At 38.6% G+C, this 27,906-nt stretch overlaps 1 protein-coding gene across 1 annotated transcript; it reads right to left on the bottom strand.

Annotated features, from left to right (window-relative positions):
• Positions 1 to 103: 103 nt before the first annotated feature.
• LOC102222694 lies at positions 104 to 26,439 on the bottom strand. Its single transcript, XM_023344381.1, has 10 exons — positions 26,249 to 26,439; positions 20,420 to 20,481; positions 20,111 to 20,131; positions 19,758 to 20,033; positions 19,102 to 19,189; positions 18,081 to 18,307; positions 16,901 to 17,188; positions 14,651 to 14,829; positions 6,160 to 6,252; positions 104 to 3,662 (listed from the first exon to the last, which is right to left on the bottom strand). The coding sequence occupies exons 2-10, from the start codon at positions 20,463 to 20,465 to the stop codon at positions 3,228 to 3,230; spliced, it is 1,653 nt and encodes a 550-aa protein (XP_023200149.1). The 5' UTR covers positions 20,466 to 20,481; positions 26,249 to 26,439; the 3' UTR covers positions 104 to 3,227.
• Positions 26,440 to 27,906: the final 1,467 nt, after the last annotated feature.

Genomic DNA, 27,906 nt, shown 5'->3' with positions numbered 1-27,906 from the left:
ATCAAGTCTTTTCAAGTAAACAGCTTCAAGTCGAGTCAAGTCCCAAGTCAATGGCATGAAAGTCAAAGTCAAGTCCGAGTCTTTGAGCATTTTTTCAAGTCAAGTCTCAAGTCGTGATTTTAACAACTCGAGTCTGACTCGAGTCCAAGTCATGTGACTCGAGTCCCCACCTCTGAGACACAGTAACTAATCTCCAAATAAGAGGAAATATAATCCTGGGTGTTTCAATTTGTGTGTGTTAACAAGACAAGATCAACTCTTTACTGACTATAACAGAACGAAGTTAAAAACAACATTATCCTAAAACATATGAGATCCTATAAAGTTTTCTTACTTTATCTAACTGACATTTTGAGGTAAAATCCCAACAGATGCTGTGAAAGTGTTATTTTTCCCAAACATTGGCTTTGTGCTTCAGCTTCCAGATTTTGTTTGTCAGGTTTTGCGTTTGAGGCAGAGCCTGAACGGTTCCTGCTCAAACCATCAGCACCTGCGATGTGTCAACAGGCCCTGCAGCCGCAGACAGCTCGCCTCCTGCCCAGGCCAACTTGATGAAAGGATTTCAACATGTAAACATGACAGACCTCCCAGCCGAAGGCAAAGTTTCCTACGTACTGTGGATATGTGGTTCAAGGATCAATGTGGTAAAAAATCTTGCATAAGCCTCGTAGTAAGAAAATGTGAGTATTCTGAGATTATCCACATGCAGATCACAGATTTCCATATTTACAGTGAAAACAGACGACTAACAGTGGAGTTGTGTTCTGATGTGCTACGTCTGGGTTTTCTTGCAGGAGGAGAGCGTTCGTGATGCTTCCGTGCCTTTATCGTTAATATTGCATTAGATTATATTAAATATTCAGTAGTTATCCTGTTATTAGTCCACCAAATTGATGCATCATAGCTCATTTACATCCAGCTGATATTTACAGATCTACAGAGTCCATTTCGGGAGCTTTCCAGTCACCCTCCTGTCAGTTTTAAGCATTTCCTCATAAAACTCCCATCAAATGGATCATTTTCCCATTTGAGTTGGATATGAAAGTCGTTTTACATACAATGCTGAATGATTCTAATGAATTTTCCTGAAGAAGAAGAGAACTAGCCATTTTTTGCAGATCATTGAACTATATTTACAATAGCTGCTTCATATTTTTTACCCTCATCAATAAAAATGTGAAACTTGTTCATATCTAAAAAGAATCACTTGCTAAATTTGTGCTTTTCTCTTCTAATAATAAAACTTTGGTGCCTGTTTTGCTGCTTTGGGGTGAATCCTGCAGTCTGTCCAGGCTGACATCGTACTGCTAACAGATGTCAACGGTAACAGCAACGCTGATGAATAAATGAAACTGTTGGGACCCAAAGGTCTTGTTGCGGCCAGTGTGTGTCAGCAGATGTGATCGATGCTGCCATGATGCTTCCCTAAAAGCAGAGGAGCTCAGAGGCTGGACGTGTGGAGGAGAGGAAGCACAGCGACGAGTTTCCTCAGCAGAGTTTCATGTCCTGCTCACATTTAGAGGTGGAAATTAGTTTTCTGTGACCTGAATTAGCTTCTTCTACAACAGAAACTAATTAGTCAAACTCGGTTGTTAGGCCTGTGAGAGCTTGGGCTGCTTTTCATTTTCCTCAGATGTTGGAATTTGGATCTGGGTATGACTCTATTTCTTCCAAGCTTAGAACGTTCTAGTTACAAGTGAAGAACCAGTGGGGTTTGCTAATTGTTGTGGTCAGTGAGGAGTAATCACTATGAACAAAACAAACCAAAACAATCCAAATCTTTGCATTACATCACCAAACTTATCCAGGCTCCATTTACAAATAATAAGCTAATAGTAGAGCTCAGTGATTATGCTAAGTACTATTAGCAATGCATGCATGTCAATGTATTTTTTTGCATTTAAATCCTATAAACCTTTTTTTACAGACAGGAGCGTTGATCATTTTGCCGTCAGCTGAAGGTTTGTAACTCAGACTCATGTTTCTCTCCAGTGTTTGATGATTTTGGCTGAATTGAATGAAACTCTCTCCTCCACACACACACCTCTCTGACAGCCGCTCATTTTACTGAAGCTAAAGGCCGCGTCGTTATCACGCCCTGATCCAACTTTATCTTTCCAGTTACTTCATTTTGCCAAACAACTGGGCTCCAATAATGAGAGCTCTGTGAGGCGGATTCCGGGCCGAGATGAAAATAGGCTTTGAATCATGGATGTCATTCATCTGTTCCCTGAATCCTACCCTTTTCCCGGCGCTTTCAGCTCTTTTATTACCGGTCCGCGCTCCACGGCGTCCATGAATTGGTCTGTCTGCAAAGAGACCTGGAATCCAATTATGCTCTCGAGATTCGCTCTGAAAGTCACACAAATGCCAGTCAGTTTCCCCTGAATTCTTTCCCTTCCTGGAACCGAGTGAATGATAACTAGAAGCAGCAAACAAAAACAGAGATGATGATACTTTTGACTGTTGAGTGAGATAAAGTGGAACGTTTTGACAGGTTTCCTCTGACAAATCCTTCAAATGTTGCAGATCTGACACCTAATATTTGAAACAACCAGCAGCAGTTTCAGAGAGGTGTTGCTGCTCCGTCTACTTGAACCGGTTTCATCTTGCATGATGTGTTTTTGTTGTTGTTGTTGTTTTTTGAGACATAACACCTCGACTGGCTCATTGCAGCGAGCGGATGCTGAAACAAGCAGTTTCATGTGAGATGCGGGGATGTTTTCTGACATGCTTGTGCTGTTAATAACAGAGCGGACTGAAATCACTCATTGCTGTGATTTTCTGAGAACGTGGCGTCAGAGGAAACACGCTGCAGCTCAAAGGCTGTCTGAAACACGCCGCCTGTCTGTCACTACCCTCAAACGTTTGTCATTTTCTCATTATTGAACCGGTTTGACAGGAATTCAGCTGATTTGATGTGATTTAAGTGCATTTCATTTGTTAAAGCATGCATGTAGTCTACTCTAATTTCTACGTCTGATCTAAGATATCTTCTTTTGTGTTTTTCGGAACTGCATGCAATTTATGCACTAGATTACTTTGTTCTTTTGATAGACAGTGAGGTTGTAGCCTTTCATTTTCTCAAACTCTGTGTTTGAAAAACTTCCAGAGGATGGACATCTACGTCCATGAGGATGGACATCTACGTCCATCCTCTGTTTAATCTGTGGTGTTTCAGATGTTCGGATAACAAAAGGTTCCAGAAACACTCTGGCACTTCCTGATTACTCCTTCTGACCGTCTTCTTCTCCCTCCGCCCCGCCCTCTGTCTTGGCCGAGTCGGACCCCGCGGTGACCCTGGAGGCCGTCGCCGGGGACGCAGCCCCCTGCAGGCTGCCGTCAGGCGTGGCGGCCGAGGCCGAGCGCGGGTTGGAGGCGGGGCTGGCGCTGAGGACGGAGTCCGGGGTTCGGATGGCGCTCAGGTCTCCGTCCATCGCCGCCGTGGCTTCCAGGCTGTCGGACATCATGACGCCGTCCGTCACGGCTGGAGGGGAGGCGGCGTTCAGGAGGGGCTTGTGGGAGGCGTAGGTCATCACTGCCTCGGTGTCGCTGTCCAGCGGGAGTCCAGAGTGGCTGAACTCGACTCCAGAGTCACTCATTTCCAGGAAGTTGTCAGAGGGAAGAGTCTGGTAGCGGCCGGGTTTGGACACCTCCAGACCCTACAGGGAAAAAAACGAATAAAGAGAGAATAGAGGATGTGATTTAGGTCAGATATGATTACTAAAATGTTTCATGAAATATCAGAATAATTATGAAGAAATTATTTGAATTAATTTCCTTCATATTGAGATGTTTACACACATCAAGGTCAATGTGATTTTATATAATTCATCAGAACCCGCATGATACTGTCATTGCTTTATGACTTCTGGTAAGTTAATTTACAATATTGATTATTATTCTGTATTATTATAGAAAGTTTAACAAGTCCTGAACTGACATGGTCTGAAAGGCCACGCAGAGAAGAAGAAGTCATTTCTCCAAAATCAACATAAAAACGGATGGTAATTTGAAAATGGACTCATAGTCAATCATCATGCTGTGGGTATTTTGCTACAAAGGGGACTAAAACATTTCACAATATAGATAGAATGATGAGGAAAGAACATTATGCTAAAATATTGCAGCAATATCTGAAGAAATTAGCCAGAAATTTAATGTTAGGGCAGAAATATGGTCACCAAATGGACAATGATTCCAATTAGAGCATCAAATTAGTTCCAAGTGTCTGAAGAACAACAAAGTAAGTCTTATGGAGGATTTATCACAAAGTTTAAAAAAGTTTATGTCAAAAGTCAAAATTCAAGCAAAAGATGTTTTATCTGGTCATAAGGTCAGAGAATAGAGCCACACAGTTTCTCTTAGTTTAGCACATTAAAATGATCAACTCATCTTGAATCAATGGAAAACTTTCTGTGCTTGTTTCCTGTCTGTCCTGCTACATGTAAATGCAAATAGCCTGAAGCAGAAAGCAGGACCCAGAGGTGATTTCTGATTAATAAGTGAACCAGAATTTGGAAAAGAAGCAATAGTTTCAACCCGATCCCCAAAGCTGGAGCGGCGTGACTCCAATCATCCGAGTGGAAAAGCTCCCTGAACCTGGACCGCTGGCGCTCGCTGCTCCTCGTTCATCCTGACAGAAGGTCTTTCCTTTAACTTTAATCCACTTCACTGCTGAGAGCAGCGACTAAGGTTGATTGCTTTTTAATTACGCTCGGCACTTTGGTGGCATTTTATTGCAGGTGGTTTCTGCTGACTAATGCCAGGGATGATTCATGACGGTTCTGCGTTTATTATTGGATTTTAATTGATATATTTCAGGCGTAAACATTTCTGAAAAACTCAGGAAACATTTCAGCAGCAGCTGGTTTCTCATTTCTCCTTAATTCATCTTAATAAGCAGAATGTCTTTACTTTATCATAGCATTTATACTAATTATTGCTAGATTTGCTCAACCTATAAAGTCCTTTGTTTTTTGATTTGAGCTTTTTGCTTTAATTATAATTATATAGTCATTTCTCTTTTTGTATATTTTTACAGAGTAGTTGCCTTTTTCTACAACTTCAGCGTGAAAAGGTTATTAAAACAGAATAGATTGGTTTTTAATGTTCATAAAATGAGAGACATTTCTTTAATAATTAATAAAACTGCACCATTATCACACGTGGCTCCATATTTCCTTCAGTTTTACTGCCTTCATGTCACGGACGGTTAGATTTACACATATGTTCAGTTTGGACTATTAGCTGCTTTTAATCGACCGTTCAGGATTGTTCTCACGTTATTAAACTTAAAGATTAGCTCAAACAAAACACCTGCAACACATTAATATAATGATGCAACAGCCATTTATAAGCAGATCATCCTGCAATTCAGAGACACTTACAGAAACATTTTCTGCCTATTTTTAACGTCTTATGTAAAAATATATGCAATTCAGGGTCCATTTTTGTTCATTGTGTTTACAGATCCATATATAATTTCTCATAAATTCGGTGTAATAAACCTGGAGGACCAACAGTCCCATAAAAACACATCTGAATGTTTTATTTCTGATTAAATTTGATCAATTTGTTCAAACTGGTTTGTTAAAACTGTGACTTTCACACATTTTAAGTTGGACTTCAAAATATTTTGTTTTGATGTCCAATTTTAAAAAGTCTCCACTGACTGAAGAACCAAATAAATAAAAAAAAAAAACCTTTTTCTCACTGTGTGAAATTGAATCAGACCAAAGTTTTCTCTTTTTACGTCAGTTAGAATAATTATTACTGATTCATTATCATGTTGCAGTGGAGATGAGGAATTGGTCTGCAACACTCATCAGAGGCAGCTGGTTTAGAAAAAGGTTCTTATTAAATAATTATGTAGCCATCAGAAACAAAACCAGGAATACTTCAGTTCAGGAAACTCAAACACTATAGAAACATCTACCAAAAGGAAATATAATGGAACATAGAATACAATTGAGAGGAGAACAGAGAAGAAAATAAAGTTTTACAGAGGAAAATGTCAAAAATAATCAATGAATAAAACCTAATCGATGGTAGAAAGTAGAACACATAAAAGAGTCAAATCTGAAATTCTCAGACCATCATTTTCAGTATTTATTTTCAGCTTAAAGTGTTTTTATCAGTTTCTATTACAGGTTTTACCTTGATGGTGACCTCGGTGGTTTCTGAAGGTTTATCACACACTGACTGCATCAGAGACTCTTCAGTGAACCTGCTGTAAGCCTCATGGACCACCTGCAAAAACACACACATTCACACAGCGTGAGCTAATCTACGCTACTGCAGTGAAACAATGAGCTTCAAATCAAAACATCAGCAAACATGAGGACAGATACACACACACAGATCACACTGAACACACACACACACAGAGATCACCTCAAACACACACACAGATCACCCCGAACCCCCCCCCGCCCCCGTCCCACACACACACACACACACACACAGATCACCCCGAACCCCCCCCCCCGTCCCACACACACACACAGATCACACTGAACACACACACACAGAGATCACCTCAAACACACACACAGATCACCCCGAACCCCCCCCCCCCCCCCCCCCCCACACACACAGATCACACTGAACACACACATATGACACTGAACCCCACACACACAGATCACACTAAACACACACACACAGATCACCCCGAACCCACACACACACTGACCCCCCCCACACACACACAGATCACACTGAACACACACACACAGATCACACTGAACCCCCCCCCACACACACACACACACACACACACAGTGATGTTGTTTTCTGGATGCAGTGGAGGCTGAGAGGAAACTATTGTGTTTCAGGAATGTTTGATCTGTTCAGGAGAAAACGAGGGAATAAAAGTAAAACACGACTAAGTTAAAATAAATTTGTTATGAAACATTAAAATATGTTTGGAATATAAGTGGCAGTTATATGTTAAAATAGTTTAATATCAACGTGAAACTGCAGAACAAACCGTCTGCAGAGGTTGAACCACAACGCTGAGAAAAAGTTTTACAGATTTTTCTGTTTTCACTTTTTTGTCACATTTAAATGTTTCAAATTATCAAAAATATGGATATTAAAGCAGCTGTCAATTAATTTCACTTATTAAGATAAAATAAAGCTCTTCAACCCAAGGCTGCCCCGTGTGGAAACATAATGATCAACAAAACCTTTTTGGGATTGCTGAAATGATTTTCTCCTGTGTTTTAAAAGGTTGTTGGGTCCGCCACATCTAAGTCTGAACTTTGACTAGGCCACTCCAGAACCTTAATTTAAGCTATTCCAAAGTAGACACAGGAATGCTGGAGCCTGAGCAGAAATCATTGTTCCATCAAAGTCCTGAGCATCACACTACCACCACCGTGCTTCATTGTCAGACAATATGATGGCCTGTTTCTCATATGCTGTGTTAGTGTTACACCAGATTGGATGCATTTCTCCTAAAATGTTCCACTTTCGCCTAATAGGTCAGAATATTTTCCTCACTAATGATCATCATGAGTTTTTTTTTTGCAAATTCCTGAACTCAAACATGGAGAAAATTTTTCTCCACCTCTTTCTAGTTGTTGAAACATAAAATCTGACCTTAACTAAGAGTGAGACTTGTGGTTCTTTAGGAGTTAATAAAACCTTTTCATTGTGATGTAGTTAATAATTTGATAAAACTGTGAAAAACATGTGTCTTCAAAGACGTCCAAAGTCCATAAAACGTATTAAAATAACTCCAGAATGGGCTTAAAGTAAAGTAAAGGGTGTAACTGGTTGGACTTTCATGTCTGTCTCTGGGTGACTGATGTTCCTCCTGCCTCTTTTCTAATATCTGTGAGAAATTAAAAACCAGGCCGTGTTCATCGTCTCAACCTCCACCATCAAAGTACAACAAATATTAAGCTGCTGTAACAACAAAGGTCACAAGATTCAAAGAAAACAGGAATTCACAAACAAACATACCGACGGCACACAGACAATAAAAACAGTGAAAAACCTGCAGCTTTAACTTAAGAACATGAACCAATCAGGAAACATTTGTCACATCCACAGATGTTTGGGTTTGGTTTCTGTTTGTGATTTGATCATAATGTTTATCAATCTGGTCATTTTCCATCTTTTAGGCGTAGTTAAATCCGTTCATTCCTTTATGTTTAGTTTTTATCTTTTGTCTCTTCTGGTTCCAGTTCCTTCCAGTCTGAGCTCAGCTTGTGTGTTAATTATTATTCTGTTCTTCTGGCCACAGCTGTTCCACTTTTCATCTGATTAGTCTTTTGGTTTCCATGTCACTTTACTGCCCGTCTCCAGACTGCTGATGAGGGAATGAAGCCATTTTATTCGTGTGTGTTGGAGAACTGATGCATTTAAAAGTTGAACACAGTTTGCCATACCTGCTTTAGGATATAAATAAAGCTAAAATAGTCCAAATTAATACAGATTTGAACATTAAAAGGTAAAAACTGTTTTAGTTTGGTTGAATGTAGAGGTAAAAACAAGGACAGACTTTAAAAGATATGATGTATTGGTTTGAAAAACCCAAACATGGTTTAAATTTGTGGCCTCAACAATGATTTCAACAACTAGCAGTGAGAATAATTATACTTTTATATGTATTTATTCTCTTGCTTAATGTTGTTTTGTTGCATCAGCTTTTAAACAATAAGGCAGAAATATTGAGTTTGTCCAATAATTGAAACCCAAGCTGAGGTCAAATGCTCAAAACTTGATTTCAAACAAATAAAAAAAATCCTGGCATGCCATTCATTAACTAGTTTCACCAACAATGGAGTTTTTATAAAACCTTTAAAGCTGCAGATTTTACTTTTTTACTTCTTAACATTTAATAATTGTACAATATTAACACACAAAAGGACAAACAGCACAAACAGATTCCCCTGTTAAAACAACAACGAGCTTAAACCAGAACATGTACTCACACACATTTACATCATGATTTATCTTTTTACAACAACACACTGAGGATAGAAATGTGTGTAAAACCAGATGTTTATTCCAGGACTGGAGCTTTATTGGTGACAATAATCATAACTGTTTAACTGCAGATTGTTGGCTTTTAATTGAGCAGTGAGGGAAAGAAAAAGTGAAATATTCTTCTGATGCGTGTGGAAAATTATTTTACAGTTCAAACTATACTTCCTGATATTTTCACAGTGTGTGGATGTGTAAAAATATATTTGACTTTAATGGTTGGAAAAGAGATAAATTTGCTTACAAAAGCTGAACTATGCTTTACGGAGTAAAGTATCACCACCACCTTCTGGTTCGGATCGTGGGTCAGAAACTGCATTCAAATATGAAAAGCTTCTTTTTTAAAAACAAAACAGTAAAAATATAGAAACTCCCATTAAATTCCCTGATCCCAGCCCTGGCTGTGCTGCATATTCCCTCAAAACCCTGGCGTCCCGTCAGAAACTCAACAGTTCCCTCTCCTGTGCTCTGATGGCCGCTCTTTATAACCCTGTCAGAGTAAATCCGTGCAGCTTGAACTCCCTCATCTCATTTCTCATCCTCTCCCTCCAGGTGTTGCATTTCTAAAAACTAATAAGAACATTTTTCACTGACATTTCTCACACAATCCTATCTAGCGCTTCTCCCTTTATGCTTTTGGTTCGTGCACATAGAAAGCATTTTCTTCTGTCTGCAGACCTTGGCTCTGGGTTTAATGTGATGTAAAAGCGTTTCCTGCTGGTCTTCGTTCCATTTAGAGGCGAAACCTTTTCTAAAAGGACACATTTAACTTCTACTACTCTGATGTCAAAATTCATTTCTACATTTCTTTTCTAAAACCTGTTTTGCTTTCTAATTTCCCCATGAGCTAAAACCGTCAAAATGGTTTTAAATTAAACTCATTAATCTGCTGACTGACAAATTAAGTGTTAAAATAAAAAAACTTGTTGAAACTAAAGACGAATCTGAACAAATTGATAGTTTGACATGTTTAGTTTTCTGCTTGGACATGGTTCTTGTTTTTCAATCATCAGACCTGCCATCTGTTGGTCTAATAAATGTCTAGCAGATTATTTCACTTGTATGAAGACATGAAAAAATCTGCCGGTGTAACTAGTACTTTCTCATCAAAATCAAGACAAAAATTGGATTATTCTATATTTTCTTTTAAAGTTTTCACATTCAAAGTGGAAAATCCACTAATGAAGCACATCAGTTGAATCTGTTTAAGAGAATTTTAGATTTTTCATAAAACTGCAACTAAAAATGGTCAAGAGAGCTGATGTAATAAATCTCATAATTAACTTTTTATGATTTTATTTCTACTAAAAACAAAATTATTTTATATAGAAGAAATCTTTCATCAGATTAATAATACTGAGCTTTAATAAGAATCTATTTTATCCTAAACATCTCCATTAAACATCAGGTCTTTAGAGAAAGCAACTACGTTATTCTAAAGAAGCCAATCGAATTCTCCGCATGTCGTCTCCCATCAAAACAACGATGCATAAACTCCTCACAATAATTTAATCATTTATTTAATATTGATTTCCAACTTTGTTTTCTACCCCTCACTGCTGGTTATGTGTGCATCCTAATTCCCATGCCACATAGTGCAGCTGCATTAAGAGCTGATGCCGCTGCGGCCCGATCCGGTCCGGTCCGGTCCGGTCCGCTTGCATGAATCCTGACGAGTCCGTAAGGATAACAGAGACGCTTTGTTTCAAGTCTCGGTGCCAGATCTGCTTTACGTAATTCATTGACTTTTTGTCAAATTAGGTCTTCAATCAACATCTGCTCCATCATTACGTCTGATGGCTGCAGTTTCTCTTGGCTCTGCAGGAGTCATTAAGTGCTCAATATCTTTAATGGCTCTATGTTATCGCAAACAGGCTCAAAGATACTGAACACACACATTTCTGGAACAGCCACCAGAAAGTTTGTCACAGAAATAAAGTTGATTTAAGGAACTTGTTTGGCACAAAAGCAGCAGGACTCTGAATATCAAAACGAAGGAGGAGGAGAGGAAACCAGAGGAGGCCACAACACAAATCTCTCACCAAGAAGAGGCGCCGTTTGAAGCTCCTTAATGTTGGAGCGGGAAAGTAATGAATATGCAACAACATCAGCCTGGAAATCAGAAACATCCATCTGAATGCAAGAAAGCCTCTTTTCTAAAGACAGCAGCACATTCATCATGTCAGATTAATCAACTTTAAACGTTCATTGAAAACATAGAAATTACTCAAACAGAAGCGAATGTGTGAACATGTGGGGAATAAACTAAAGGTGTGTTTTCAAATTACTACTTTCACATACAGAAACTATGATGCCTGGAAGAAAATCACCACATCTAAGAAAATCACAGCTGCAGAGTTTATAATATTTGCACACAAAAAAATGCAAGATTTGACATCTGAACGCAGGAGGTGAAGGAGAAACGTTAGAAATGGGACATAAACAAGTGTGACACCAGAGAAATGACATTTTCTGAGCTGAGTGAACTCAACAAAATCTGCTGAAGAAGCTGAAGCAGAAAGGAAGGCTGAAGGTGAAATGTCAGTTAGCTGCAGAACTTAAATGACTTCTTAGCAGAACAGCTTAAAATGCCAGATCACAGTAAAGAAGAGAAAGTTTAAGCAAGACTATAACTTTCAACAAAATACTTTAAGAGTTAAGATCTTTTTGAGAGCCAAGAACTTTGAGGCTAATGCTACAGCTAAATATTTGACAATCTGGAAAGAAAGAAAACCACGATTCTGCCATTGTATTGTATCGAATTATTTAACATAAAAACCTAAATATATTATGAGTGTTAGTGGCCAGTTTTATTTTACATGTCTACATTTAAAGTAAAGTGACGTCAAAGTCAAATTTCTTATTTGTGTGTAGAGATTTTTAATATATCTGCAATTTCAGAGTTTGAAGAAGAAGAAAAAATCTCAGAGGTAGAAATTTTGTTTTAGAAAGTTAGATGTTCCCCTAACTAGAACTTCAATGTCCAACATGACAACCAAGCATCTGAAATACAGTAATAACAGTTTTAACGGTTTATTTCTAGTACCTCAATAAATAACTCATTAGTCATTATAATAGATGTCAGTGAGTATAAAACATCTGAATTCAGAAAATATTAAAAACTTTAGCTATTAGCTTGTATTGCTAATAGTAGTTAGCTTGATTACTAACAATAAGAAAATCTCATTGTTTTCCATACATACAACTAGAACAATGTTTGTGGCCTCATTCTCCATCTTAGCTTTCAAGGCAATCGGTGCACAGTAAGCTACGTGTTAGCGACATGCTAACACCAACATTAACTTTAAAAAAATGCATCTTTTGTTCTGTTGGGAATCGAAATGTATTAAACAAACCATAAAACAGTTTAATCCAGCATTTTCTTTTCTTCTTTACATATTTTAAATGTTGCGCATTAGAAATTAGGACAGCAAAGTAAAAAATAAAAAAACAGAAATAAAAACAACAAAGCTAAAGGCAAGCAATAAAATATGTCATATAGCTGATAAAAACCTTTTTTTTTAAAATAGAATAAAAAAGGAAATATATGTTGAGCATGAAGTAACTTAAACTGTGTTAAAACAGCTGCAATGAGGAATAAAATGAGACTGTATTAGCACAGACAGCTGTTCCTATAAAGAAACAAACACAGGGAGCTAAAGTTGTCAGGAAGTAGCTTTTACCGATGTCGACTAAACCTGATAATTCTGTTGGGTTTTGGTGGTTAGGACGCCGTCAGGCTCTCGTTCGTAAAGTCTGGAGCTTTTATTAACTTGGATCCCAGAACAATTGTGACCTGAAGTGTGACATAAATAATCTCAGCTTGTAATGCGCCATATCATTATTGCAAACACTTGGCATAACCTAATCGTCCCTGCGAAGCAATCAGTCTCTGCGGCTGCTGTTGTTTACGATGAGTGAGTCTTCTGCCTGCAGTGGCTTTTTAATTGCTCTGAAGATTCAATTACTTTCAAGCAACATTTGCTGTGAAGACTGCTTGAGGAATGAGGGGAACATCAACTTCAAACGGCACTCAAAATTAAACACAAAGCTTTGCAGAATAGTTCCCACTAATTGGTAATTATGTCAAAATGCTGAGTTTTGGTGTTGAGATTTTAAATGGATTTACTCTTAAGATTAATCTCTATAGACATTGAATATTTATTGCTTTGTATTCAACAACTGATTTGGACCTGCACTGTTTTTTATTAAGCTTATAATGTTTGAATAATACTGCTGTTGTTCAGAATAATGATTAATTTATGCACCTGGTGTTTAGGTGCTCTTTAACAGGTGAGCCATTTATTTGAATTTCAGATGTTATTTTGGTGAATAATCAGCATCAACTTCAAATTACCAAATCAGTTAATCAGCCTGCATAAAGCAAGGAAAAGATAATAACTCCTTTTTATTCAAGATTAACATTTAAAGAAGCATAAAACATGGTAATGGCCTTAAAAAGGCTCTTTTGAAGTACGTAGGTTGTCATTTAACGAATAAACACCTACTCTAAAGGCTGATTAGCAGCACAAAATTACAATCAGTCATGAACAATTCAGCAAACTAAAAATCAAATGTTTCCTGGTGGGTGTTGAACTCTTGTCAAAAATGAATGTTAATTTGTCAGCTAATCAAGGAGCTCGGAGCAGAAATGTCCTGATTTTCTCTGAATAAAGGAAGAAAATATATACAGTTCAGAATAAGAACTGTACTCATAACTCAATATTAAATACAAAATATGAGGTTTCACTTGACTTCTGAGACCTAAAAATATAGATTGGTTTCATTAAAGTGTGGTTGTATGAGGTACTTATGAATCGTCAGTATTATACCTACATCATATCTACAGGGTGGAGCAGACAGTCGCTTTAGTTTAGGGAAGAACAGAATCTCATAGTCCAGGCAAAAACATAAAGAAAGGAACTAATGTGACATTTTTCAATAAAGAACATGTTAGATGATAATAAAAAAACTCAGAAGTGATCAAAAGACATGAATGACAGCAGAAACCCAAACATAATCACAACAGCATGCAGCTTTCAAACCGTTCTTGTTGACAGAATGGCAGCCTGCTCTCCACTCAGGTCCGTTTGAAGTGATTGTTGTTTAGCTGCATCAGTCCACTCTCTAAAACCCAACAATGGCTTCTCTGCTCACACTTTACTCCCATCTTCACCATCTCTCCCTTATGAAGAGATATCCTGTCAGTGTAGCCACCAGGATATCTCTTTGGCAGATGGCTGTAAGCCGTGTTCAGACTGCAGCCTGGAAAAACAAACCTCCAACCGCTGAACCTGCCTGGGCGTGATTTCAAGGCCGTTCTCCCCGGCTTCGTGTGCCTCTGCAGTGGAGCTCAGCAGGAACCGAGGAGGCATGAGGGCTGGAGGCAGGATAACTCTTCCTGGCTCCTCTTCAGTCGTTATGTTCTGCTGAATTTGGCTCTCATCAGGACCGGCTCTGCAGGAGACGAAGCCGGCCATCTTGACTCCCACAGCAGGAGCAGAACCTTCCTCTACCTTTAATCCCCTCAAACTGTCACGCGCCTCACTCCTTCTGGGTAACCAGCTGAACCAAAACCAGCTCACAGTCGCCAACATTCCTCACTTTAAGAAAAACTGCTGCAAAAATAAACCGAGCTGCAGAAAATTACCTGTCGGAAAGCTTCCCCGTCCTTCTTGCCGGCCTGCTGGGCGATGAGCGTCAGCTTCTTGTTCTTCTCATTTCTTTTATGTATTTTATAGAGGCAGGACAGCAGGCACACCAGCAGCAAGAAGGCGATCAGGCCCAGCATGGACAGGATGGCGACAGCCAGAGGAGCCATTTTATAGGCTGGAAACAAGAGAGATGAAGGAAATAATGAGTCTTCTGCATCTACAAGCCTGGATTCCTAAAATTAGAGATCAACACAAGAGGAAATCTGGTTTCAACTGGAATTTGATCTCTTAATGTCTAAAGTTGAGGTGTCTAGACATTCGTGCAAGTTGAAAGTACTCTAACCCAGAGCCGAGTAATAACTAGATACGTTACTTGAGTAACATTTAGGAGTATTATTTCTATGCTTTACTTTTTACTCTAACTTTATTATGAAGTCTCGCTACTCTTACTTGAGTAAAATTTGACCACACAAAATTATTCCCAGTCCTGCAAATGAGCCCTGGTTCACATGTTGGACATCGCTGGTCTAAAGGAAAAGTCATAGCTTCACTAAGCAGCAGCTAAATTTGAACATCTTCTATTTATTAGTCTTCTACATCACTCTTTAGGACATGAAACAAAACATAAGGATCCTCCTGAGGTCATAAATCAGATTTGATTCTATATGCATGGAGAGCAGGAAGGTGACTTGTGATCCAGAGGTCACCTGAGGCGCATGTGGAGATGAATTTTAATGTAAAGCCCCAGATTCAGTTACATCTGTTGCGAGATTGATTTTTCATTTACGAGTTTCTTTAACGAGGTGCAGCAGTGGTCGGTTAACAGCGTAGAGCCACAGATGGAGATGTGCTTACAGATGGCTCTGCTAAATATATATAAATGCAAACAGAAGATTCCCCTAAGGCAGGAGGTGTGAAATGACAAGGAGTTATGTAGCAGATGTGAGACAAATGTTTTGTTCTTTTTTCCTTTTTAATCAATATAACATAACCTCTGCAGTCATATTGTGATCTGTCATATTTATGGCTGTGTTGTCCTTGAAGGCAGAGGAACTAAAAACGAAGGACGCTGTGACTCACCGGGGTTCCAGTTACCGACAAAAAGAAAGCAAACACCCTGACGGAGGGGAAACGTAATAAATCTGCACGTGCTGAAAAGTCGCGCGACCCCACTGCTGTGATTATCGTCTGAAATCAGATGGATTACAGAGTCGGCAGAGCGGGAACGCCTCGGGTTGAAACCCAACAGCAACTCCTCAAACGGCTGAGACGAGTCTGAGCACAGACGCTCAAACCGGGTCCACATCCAGCAGCGACTGGGTCACAGCTGGCATGCAAAATCAGGAGACCCTCCTGTCTCCATGACAACCTCAACTCAACCAGGGAGTCCACAACAGGACCCGGGGGTCCATCCGTAACCCGCCTGACCTCTGATGGGTCAGGAGGGTTCAGCCATGGAGAGACGCAGGATGTCACTGAAATATCATCCTGATTCACAAAACTTTAAATTTTATCTCAATTTTAATTTAGTATTTATTTCCTCTGTTTCTATCAGTGAAGTTTTGGAAGTATACCGAGTTTTTAATGTCTCATCCTCATTAATAGTTTCTGAACCATAATTACAATCCTAAAATTAAATGTGAATAAAGTGAAGGGTGTCACTTTTCAATAAAACTTAATTGTAAAAACAACAAAAAAAAGTGAAGAACATTTTTGATTGTTTTACCTGAACACAGAAAAACACAAAGTATTTTGGTCTGGTTTCTAGTCCAAATATCTTAATAATTTAGTTCATAAGTAACTTTTCAGTACCATATAGGACCTTGATTAAGTCAATAATTCCTTAATATATATGTTTTTAAATATATATATTAAGGATGGATTATTTCCATGAGTGAAATAATCTGCAAGTGGAACGGCACATGGGAAAAATATCTTCACTTATAACTACTTTTCATCAATTTTAAGGAACTATTGACATAAAACAAGCTCCTATGTTGTGCTAAAACCTCCTTCTAAGTTAGTTTTGTCTTATTCTAGGTGTGCTGTGATATTTGCACTAGAACCAGAACAAAGTACTTGGTAACATTTTGTTTTCTTTCAGTGCAGTCAGTCAAGTTCATGAACATAAAATCTGTTTTCCTGCAATAATCAAGCAGCGATGCGTTCAGATCCAAACGTCATCATTAAGGATTCTGAACATTTAAATAAATGTAACATGATGAATATTAAAGAGTTTTTATTACCTTCCACGTCTATGTAAACATGAGCCACAGTGAAGCCGGCCAGGTCGGTGACCTTGAAGAGCCCCGAGTCGGCGGGTTGCATCTTCTTCATGACCAGCTCCGACCCGTCCACAGTGAGCCGTCCCTCCAGCTGCGGGTCCAGCGGTGCCAACAGAACCCCCTGGCTCACGATGACCCGGTCCTGGTTGTCCAGTTTGGACCTGTAGACCACGTTGAGGTTGGAGTAGTGCAGGAAGAGCTTCATCTTCAGGTTTTCTCCGTAGGCAAAATGCAGGAAACTCTGGTGATCTGGAGGAGAAAATGAGAAAATATGATGAATTTACTGGAGATTTAAATAATCTGGATCAGATTTACAGACACACTGGACTGGAGGACTGAAAACATCATGATAGGTGCAAAACAACAGACACTAATTTGATTTTCCTTCATGGAGAGGTCAGTAAGTCAGAATGGATAAATAATAATTAATTTAGTTGTTTAGCCACTTAGGCCAAAATAAATAAAATCAGATGCCTCAGATCTGTATAAATGTAGAAATTTACCAGAATGTAATTTGGTTTTATCATTTAGTTTTAAACTGAAAACTTTTACCACCAGTTAGAAGAAAAGAGGAAACATAAAATCTCTGCTTGTTTTTGTTGCTCCAGTGGAAATATTGATTGAACATCACAGCATCCAGTGGGACAAATTACCTCTTTATGCCTTCAGGAAACATTTTCTATACAAGTTAACAATCTGTTTGAGGCTATGTATCATTCTTCAACTCCTTTATCTACATACAAACATTCTGTGCTGACCTTTTGACCTCTGAACCTGCTGTTATTCTGTAGGAAGGAACTAATCAGCATTAGGACACCTGCTCAGTCCTCTCAGGAACGTTAAGCAGCAGCTGTTTTCTCTCTCTCCACATTCATGACTGTTTTCTGATGCAGAGTTTTCAATACTTGCAAATAAATTTGTTTCTTTATCCTTCTAATTTTTGCTATGAGTTTATGAGCAGGAAGATGATTTAGAGCCTATAAATATGCAGAAATTTCCTGATTTGTTGCAACTGATAAGTTACAAAGCATCACGCCTTTATTTCTTAAAAGTCGACATTTAAATATCAGATATTTTTGGACAAGAAGGATCAGATTTTATCGTTGAAGCTTCGGCTGCGTCAGATTTCTCTTCTCCTGACCTCTGACATTCAGGCAGCTCCTCGTCTTGGTGTGACCGTCCCGGTCCAGAACCGTGAAGCTTCCTTCATCCGTCATCCTGACCGAGTGCAGCATCACCTGCCTGTCCGACACGCTGAGGCGCCCAACGTAGTCGTCCCCCAACACGGCGCTCCGGTTGTAGAGGAGCACTGGGGGGGGCTCCGAGGTGTGAGGGACCACCGTCTGGTTGACTCTGACCAGGCTGGGCCTAAAAACCACAAACCACAGAGAGGACAACATTCAACCAGCTCAAAAACATATCAGTGTTTTATGTGATAAACCAACACAAAGTTGTGCAAAGCAGTTTAAAATGTAAATATTTGTGCATTTGTGTAACCTAGATTTGAATGGCTTAGATCAGAGGTCTGCATTTCAACTCCAGTCCTCAAGTGAATCCATCCTGCAACATTCATGATCAATTCCTGAGTCAAATGAACCGTTAATGACCAGGTCCAGGAGCGGCCATTTATCATGTCATTTATCATATAAATGTCAACACTATAAGAATTTTTATGTATTATTGTTGCAATAAATTCCCACTGATAACATCTAAAACTCCTCAAAACTGTCCATGTTGTTGGGATTATTTGTTTAAGTGTTCACACTGACTGAATGCAATTACTGTGTGAAGTTTAGTGAAACAAATTACATTATTTTTGTTTGTAAAGAAGAGCTTTTCACTTAAATATGTTTCTCCAGAGCAGAATTTGTATTTGTGTGGCTGACTGCTGTCATGCAGTCACAGCCTTACAGTTACCTAAAAAATTAGAAATAATAGTTCTGTTTGTCACTTTTATCACCATAGCACCAAAAAATATTGTGATAAAACTTTAAGTCCTTATTGCCCAGCAATATTTGACTCATGTGTGCTGGAGCAGGATGCATCCAAAACCCAGAGGACTTGAGTTGCGGTTCTCCAGTTTTAGTTCTTAAGCATCTTAATGTGTAAAAATGGCCCAACTTGACTCCATGTTTGTTAGAGCTGAGCTTTGCTTGGCGTACCTGAACTCCAGCGTGATCGGACCTTTGATTTGACTCAGGTGGATGATGTACGTTTCTCCATACTTTACAACCTGCTCCAAAACGCAGTCTGATCGTCGGCACAAGATTAAAGATAAAGAGAAAAGTTTACTGTGGAGAAAAACTGAAAATCAGTCGTATTATTCTGAAGGTCAGCTAAACTAACAACTCATAACGGAATAAATTCTTCTGGAAATCTCCAGGAATTAAATAACAAATCCTGGCCACATAATCAGTTTTGATTACATTCCTTTGAAGACACAAAAAGTTGTTGATTATTTTTTAGATAATTACTTCCTCCAGTTGGTAATTAAGTCATTCATAACTTTTCTTCTTGTAATCATTTAATGGATTGTGTTACTCATAATCATTTATTTATATGTCAACTTTTCGGGTGTTGTTGAGTTCACAGGGAGGATCGAAGGGAATAAATTAGCTTCCAGCAGAGTTTAGACATCATTAACTTGAATAATAGTTTCATTTTTCACAGACATGAGCTGTTTCCTGGAAGAAACTGTTATTTCACAAAATCTGGTGGTTTTTCACAAAGAATAGGTTAATAATTTAGTATCTAATAAGTCAAACACTAGAAGAAAATGTCCAGTTTTTTGGAGGAGCAGCAGAGTTTCAGTTCTTACCCCTCACGATGAGGACGAGGTTTTTGGAAATGCTGACATTTCTGCCGCTTCTGATGATGTAGAGCCCCTCGTCTTCCTCCTGCACGTCCTTCAGCACCAGGTGGCCCAGAGAGTTGAGCTCCGTCTTGTTCTGGTTCGTCACCCGGCCCGCCTGGAGCAGAGGCACCTCGTAGGAGCTGTTGGTCCTGGGTCGGAACACGACCTCCGGGTCGCTCCACGACGACACTTCGATGTGGACGTCTTCGCCGAAGAAGGCCGTCCTCCTTTCCTCTTTGACTGATGCAAACAGGAAGCGGTTAGCTTTCAAAAAGTTTATTTTATTCAAACATTATCCTCCAAACGAGTAATGTTACCTTTGGAAGACGCTGACACAACTGGAAGAGAAAGAAAGGAAACAGAAAATCAAGTCCTTTGTTCTGAAAACCAAACAACTTTCACATTAACATTAAAACATTTGAAATGTAAATGTTGTCTAAAAATAGGCTGTTTACAATATTTCGCAACAAAACAAGGCAAACAAGAGGAAATGAAACAGATTGCGACATAAATGAGCTTTGTTGCTGAGTTTTTCTCTAATGTAAATCATTAGGTTTGGTTTTGAAGGAAGTCGGTTTCAAACATTCATTTATCTGAACTCGGCTCCTGATTCTGGTTGTGCTTACCGGTGCAGAACACGGCGCTAAGTACCGCCGCTACGATTGCTTTCATCTTGGACTGCCTCTCTCTGCAAAACAGAAAGACGCAGACAATTAACAGCAAATAAAGATTTCTTTAGCATCAGTATGAGACCTTCAGAAAACGCAAACTCTGCTTCATTAGACGCACTAATCAGTTTATGTAACAACCGGAGCGTAAGCTGGTTCAATTTAAAAATACTCTGAGCAGCAAAAATGTAAGTTTACATGTTGAAGAAAAACATACTGTCATCACTTTGTGACTTTAAGCTCAACAATACCTAAATTACTTGAATAATACAGATTGGTCTAGTCAAAGTCTGATCTTAAATCTGTTTGAAATGCAGTAAAATGATGTGATTAAAGAAGACGTACCTAAAAAAAACCTTTAAAATGACTGAATTAAAACTATTCTGCAAAGTAAAGCAGACAAAGAGTGACACATCCAGACAGGTCCAGGGAAAAATGTACTTTTCACATCGAGCTGCGATGGTTTGGCTAGCATTTGAAAAATTATTTTAATATTTACTCAGGCTATCTCTGTCTGGTATTAAAATTTCTTTCATGGCCTTATTTTATTCATGCAAAAAGAGAAATAAAATCTGCGTGGGATGAAACAATTTTCCTCAACAAACATCTGATAATTAAAAGTTTGAAAAGCGCTGAGGTGAGGTGAACTGCAGGGCTTCCATCCATTCACTTCTCACATCTTTCAGTTGTTTCTCTGCCTCATCACACCTGTTTCAAATATTTTAAGTCATTTTCTGTAAACCTGGAGATCATTTAACCTTTTGGTCAAGGTGTGTTGAACCGTCTAAAAGCTGCAGGAGAGCTTCCTCATGTTCAAGCTTTGTATCGTTGTAAGACAAATTAATTTAGCCAGCATTTTCCCAACAGAAATAAACTCCTGTTTCCATCGGAACCAGAAATGTCTGGATTTGCAATAGAATTTTCCTGGAAACTAGGATTTTACCAAAGAATACATTATAATTTTAAAAAAGAAAGTTTTATTTTAAAGGGATTGTAGCAATAATTGTGCTGCCAGTCATAAAAACATAACAAATAAGCCTACATCTTTAGATAATAATGTCATGAAGTGCAGCGTAGATGGTGAGGCAGAACGCTTGGAGACCGAGGTAGAGGTGAATATGATGGTGTTTAATGATAAATAATCCAAATTACACAGCCAGGAAGATTCAACAAGTTCAAATCCCAGGCAGCTCTGCTGAGCGGAAAACCAGGACTCAACACAGGTAGCAACTGGGAACACGAATGAACTGAAGAACACAGACAAACACCAAAATGAGACGAGGACCCGACAAAGACGCAGCCACACAGGTGGCACTAAATACACAGAGGGTAATCACAGAAACAAGACACACCTGGGAATGATCAAGGGGAGACAGGACAACACGGAGACTCAGAGACACAGGAAACTCAAAATAAACACACAGAAAAACACGGAACATGACAAATAATATTTTCAACTATGTTCATTCCAGCAGATCCTCGACGTCTCACTCCTTCAAACATTTGCTTTCCATTTTAGAAGTCAAACTTTTTACTAGCTGCTCGACAAACCTGTTATTTTGTCCACACTCTTGTAAAACTGTAAGTATTGACCCCAAATGATGATCAGCTATTCAGCTCATATTTTCCCATTTCTCCTGGAAGAAAGAAAAGGGAGTTTTTACCTGAATGTTATAATAAAAGTAAATGGAGAGTGGAATATTTTTTGAGAGCCGACACGGTTTCAAAAGTTTGAAAAACACAGTAAAGGTTTGAGAGTTCAGTGGAAAATGTCAATAAAAAGTCTTTTAAAAGCATTTTTTCACAGCAGAGGCTTTAAAAGCTGCTTTCTCTGCAGAACGAACAGGCTCATATTGTTCAGTAGCCTCTTAGTACTTTGGTGCAACAAAGCAATCATGGCTTATTTCTGTAATCGCCGCCCTGTGAAGCAGGTTGAATACGTTTCACATTAATGTTCCATGGAGCCATTACCTTACTGCCTGTAAGAGCATTCATGCTGAGGAGCTTGAAAGGATGTGATTCAAAAGTTTGACATCTCTGACAAAGAAAACTTTTATGTCTGACAGAAAAATGAGAAGTCAATGCTGATTATGAAAATGTGCAATTGGACATGTAGTGAGTGGAAGTCAGAGAGGAGGTTTAAACAAAGCTGGAGGAGGCCCAGCGAGCGGCTGCACAGGCAGCATGGAGGAAAATAAAGATGGATGTGAGTTCAAGTGGTTCTGATTTAATTACAGCCAGATGAGCAGCACTTTCCACTGAAGCTCCTGGACACTTTAACCGGACTTCCTTCAGCCGCAGGTTTGATTTCCATCTGAAACCCGGAGTCTAAGCACGGCCATTGTTCTCCTGTCATCCTGCTGCACTGCAAAAACTCATTAGTTCTCCTTACTTAAGAAATATATGCAAACTCATTGCCTCAAAATGTTGTAATTTTTATTAAATTAGCTGCTTAAGTAGAATTCACTTGTGCAATTTTCAGTAAATCTGTGTATGTTGTAACTCATAATCATTTTGAATCCCAAAACTTTCTGAAGGAACATATTTTAACTTGAAGCTACTTATATAAAAATAAAATTACTTGATTGAAACATTTCCCAGCTCCTGCTTTTTATTTGATTCTCTACTCAAACTTTATCAGATAATATACAGAGCAGTGATAATTTGCTCACTTTTATTTCAGTAAAACAAAATGAAAATTAATGTACAACTCAGTTATGGTGCAGTTTCATGTATGGAAATGTAAAAAATAGTTAATAGCAGCTGTGAACGTGGCTCATTCTTGATGAACTGACTGCCTACATTTTCACCTTAAGCATCTTAAAACTAATTTTTGTGACAAATAAAAAATTGGTTTAATTACCACAATGCATTGTGGGATATCTTGCTGGCCAATCCCCAGGTCACATGAGCTCAAATTAACTAAGTTCATTTTTAAATTGCCTTCATATCAAAAGACCCTCAACTGGCATAACTGTCAAAAAAGGTTTAAGGGGCAGTACCATCTAAATATTACCATTATAGCACAATCAAGTAACTATATTAACTTCTGTTGTTATAAAAATTCTGTATATAACAAATATGAGTAAAAAGAAATTTGACTTTGATATTTAACACCTTGAAATTGGGCCTCTGTCTCTTTAAGAAACTCCTGCTCTTTCTGAAACTCCGCCTTCAGGACGTCATTACAACATGGCTCCTCTATTGACCCTTTAGCAACGTTTCTACCAGCGTTGCTCTGAGAAGCAGCTCTTTTAATGAGCTTATTCTAAGTTTCACCAGGTGTTTGCTAATTGCTGCTGGCTAGTCTGAAGGAGTTGAGTGGTGGCGCTCGGTCCACCCAGGCATTTTGCACAGCTGAATGGTTGTCATGGAGATTCAAGGATTTCTCAAACATGCATGAAAGAATGAAGGCAACACTGCCGGTATGTTGGTGATGAGAGAATAATTATAACATGATGTAGAGTCAATTTTATAACATACACAGGACTTAGTTTAATTGATTGCTATAGAAAAACCTTGATTAAAGTTAATATAACTTAACTCATCTTTTTCCATTAAACACAATGTTACAGTTTACAGTGTGTATCGTTAGATGACCTGATCAGAGGTGTGTGTGACCTCAGCAGCCTCCTGGTCCAGAGAGCCGCTGAGGTCACATCTCTCTGTCTGATCTCATCAGTCCATCCTGAACGATGCGTTCAAGTGCCTCTCCTCCTGCGCCTGCCGTTACAGCGTCAGCTCGCTCTGCTCCTCTCTGTCTTTATTCCTTATCTTCCTCCTCAAACCCGCTTTATTCTCCTAAATCCCTCCTTTGGGGTTAATTATCCTCCTGAGTCCTTCAGAGGACACTCTGTGTGATGTTCCTGGGTTCACTGATAAGCTCCACTAATATTAAATATCCTCTACAGCCACTCACGCTCTGACATGCTTTCTCCTTGCGCTAAGCACTTTCTATCATTGCAGCTAATCTGATTAGCTTCAGTCTTGCAGAATTATTACACTGTTGTTCCAAAAGCATCAAGGAGGGTCAGGAAATGGTTCTCTGATTCATTTCTTTGTCTGGTTTTCAAAGAAAAAGGTTAGGATGAAAAAATCCTGATTCCCTTAAAAAAAATTCATAATTTATCATTAATTTTATTGGGATGTTATGTGATGCTGGGACAAAGAAAGGTAGACTTTCAAAGTTTCTTTTACATATAAGCTTCAGCTTCCTTTACTCTGATGCACCTAAATAAAACCATTCGCCTTCAGACATTATCCAATAATCTAGTAGAGGCCAGAAACTCCAGAAATCCAAATGTTCTGCTATTTTTTTTTAGCAGGAACAGGAAAAGATGGACAATCCTGGAGGAGAGTTTCACCTTCCAACAGGACAATAAACCTAAACATAAAACTGGATCTAGATTAAAACATAATCACCTTTTAGAATGGCCTAGTCAAAGTCCAAATGAGAATCCATGAATTAAAAACTGATCTCACTGTCTATCTGATCAGTTTGAGTTTTGTTCCAAAGCAGAAAGTGCAACAAAATCATAGTTTAAGATAATAAAAACATATGAAAGGCAGTTAAATAGATTGGGGTGGAGCTAAAATTTAAACACACGCTGCAAAAATAAAAAATAAAAGCAAAAATGGAAGCAGACATCATATTCCTTGAACTTCACAATTATGACCTACTTTCCATTTTTCTCTCTTAGTAAATATTAAACACAATTTCATGAAATTACAAAACAAAACGTGGAGAAGTTCCAGGGATTTGAATACTTTTCAGCCAATTGTTCCTTTTTCCATGTTTTTCCTCCATGTTCATGTTCTCTTTATAAAGCCCAGACCAGCAGCGGCGGCGGCTGCAGCTCAGGGTGTGTCGTGACCAGCATCTGGACTGGAGATGGAAGATGGAGGAAACGGGAGCGGAAGAGAGGAGGGCATGAATGAAGAATGCAAGATTGCATCTTTTAATGTTCAGGGTAACGCATGCTCTCTCTCCTCCACCTCCGCCTCCTACTCGGATGTTCAGTTTCTAAGAGACACATGCTGGCTGAAGGTTTGCACATCCAGCTTCATGGATCAGCCAAAACAGGAGCTTTCACAACAGATTAGACACAATATGATCAATAAGGTTTGTAATTTCTACCTAATTTGCGAACATAAACAGTAATTTAGTTCATTATTTCTCTCGGAGGTGTCGTAAAACCCGCCACTCATCCATCTTCGCTCACATTCTGCTCTAAATGACGGTTCGATGTGACAAATAAGCATCTTAGTCAGCAAATTGAATGAGTGCCGTAGTGCATTGCGTAACCGCTTCCAGCAGGGTGGACCAGAAAACCCCCGTGGAGGGTGCGTGGGTAAACCCCGAACATACATGATAACCCACCGCCGCGTGAAAAATCCAAACGTGGAGAAAAAACACGGATTTCTATCACTTTAAAACCAAATGGGAGATTTAAAGTTAGTTTAATTGAACAAAAAGTGACTAATTAAATGAAATTGACGAGGTTTTGTGTGAGCGTTGCGTGGGTTTCTGTATCAATTTTATTTCTTTTTATGTCTATTTCTATAGAAATGTAAAGTTCCGCATGAATGTTTGTCTGAAGTGATTTTTTCTTGAGGGAAGATTCCCAGAAATGTTGCTGCTGCTGGTTTACACGCCCTGAACCGCTCAACACAAGCAAATAGTCCAAAAGCAGCCAAGAAAAGCTGCAGGATTTAACCCACCGCCTCCCCGTTGGAGACCAAATCTACTGCTGGAATATGAATTCATAAGCAGATGATGGTAATTACCTTTATAAACGCCTCGGTCCGGTGATCAGAGGGCTGGGAGGGGCTCAGGAATGATGGAAACCGCTTCTTTCCCTTTATTTCATAAATGTAGTCCTCCCCACCTCCCCCAACCCGAACACGGCACACTCGAACCGAGCGGAAGATCCGGATGAAGACGAAGATTTCGGTAGATGTCGGGCGTGTGGAGGCTTCGAGCTCGGGCGCGGTCGGGAAAGTTCGGAGAGAATCGTCGGAGCTATAAGAAGAAGCTCTGCGGTTCAGCAGACTGACGTTCCGGGTTCCGACCCAGGAGAGGGAAGGAAACCTCCTCTGACGTCTCAGCTGGTTCAGTGCCCTTTGACCCTCTTATTTAGAACTATTTGGATGAACGTTCACCACCACAGGAGGATAAAGTTGCTGATCTTCCATGTTTTTTTCTAATCTCTCATTAGTCTCCATCTTTGCCAGAGCAGTAAATCTTCCTGTTTACTCAGCAGGATGTGGATAAAAGCTTCTTGTTTGACAGCAGAATACATTGAATTACAGAAACTAAATGGAGAAAACATTTTTCCCCTCCAAATAATTCCCATAAAATTAACATGACTCAAGGATTTTGTTCTAGATTTTCCATCTGAAGCCGATCAGTCAGAATTGACCAGGCCTCTAAATCAATGTCCATTTTTCACCCTGGGAAAAATTTTATACGCAGTTCAAAAATGACACAACTGTGGTTCTCCAGTTTTTACTTTTGTCATTTTTTAGCATGAGAATTTTTATTCTTTTTTAATCATATTGTCTTTATTATTTTAATTTCATAGTAAGTATGGCTATAAACATCCATTTACTTTTTAAGAGCACATTAATTCTACTAAACTTGGTTAATAGTTTATTTTAAAGAAATGTCTCAGTTTTGTTTAACAGATTAGAGCAGAACAATTTCAAATAAATGAGAAATTGACCAGGAAGATTTCCACCTTTGTTTCATTAAAATATTTCATGTTTGATTAATCAGAGCAGGTTAAAAATCACAACTACATCATTTTGTGTTTTAGGTTGGAAAAACAAAGTAGCTTCAACTTTGAGATTCTTCAAAAATGAACCTTTTATCTCAATTGTTTAAAATAAATCTAGCTGCTGTTATAAAGTTTTCTGCTTCATAAATACTTAAACTCTGAGATTTTTTTAATATAACTTGAAAAATATGCTAAAAAGTAATAAGATATGTAATTATTAAATGTATGAGAGCACATCTGTCCGTGTAGTGCTAGACAAGAATGTAACCTGCAAGGTTATATTTTCTGTTTTACTCTATTATTGTATATCTATTTTTGTAACAAGGGACTGCAGGTGCAAATTAGCTAATAAACAAGTACAGAGCTTCAAATGGTAAACAGTCCCTTTTTAAATAAAGTTTATAATTATTATTAAGAAGCTCCATCATCATGACAGTACAGGAAGTTTTTTCCCCAACAAATGCATTTTTATTTCTCCCAAATATTTCACAGTAAAGATCCCAAATCAGACCCAAAAGAAAAAAACAAACAGAAATAAACATGGTTGGATTTTCAATACATAAACAATAAACATGATCTAAATTAATACTGTAGTGGCTCAGAGTAAACTGCAACAAAAAAAATAAAAACAATATCTGATGTTCAGAGATGTTAACAGAACTTTTT

The sequence above is a fragment of the Xiphophorus maculatus genome, chromosome 13, assembly GCF_002775205.1.
Source record: "Xiphophorus maculatus strain JP 163 A chromosome 13, X_maculatus-5.0-male, whole genome shotgun sequence".
Lineage (NCBI taxonomy): Eukaryota > Metazoa > Chordata > Actinopteri > Cyprinodontiformes > Poeciliidae > Xiphophorus > Xiphophorus maculatus.
This window is presented reverse-complemented; position numbering and strand designations above follow the sequence as displayed.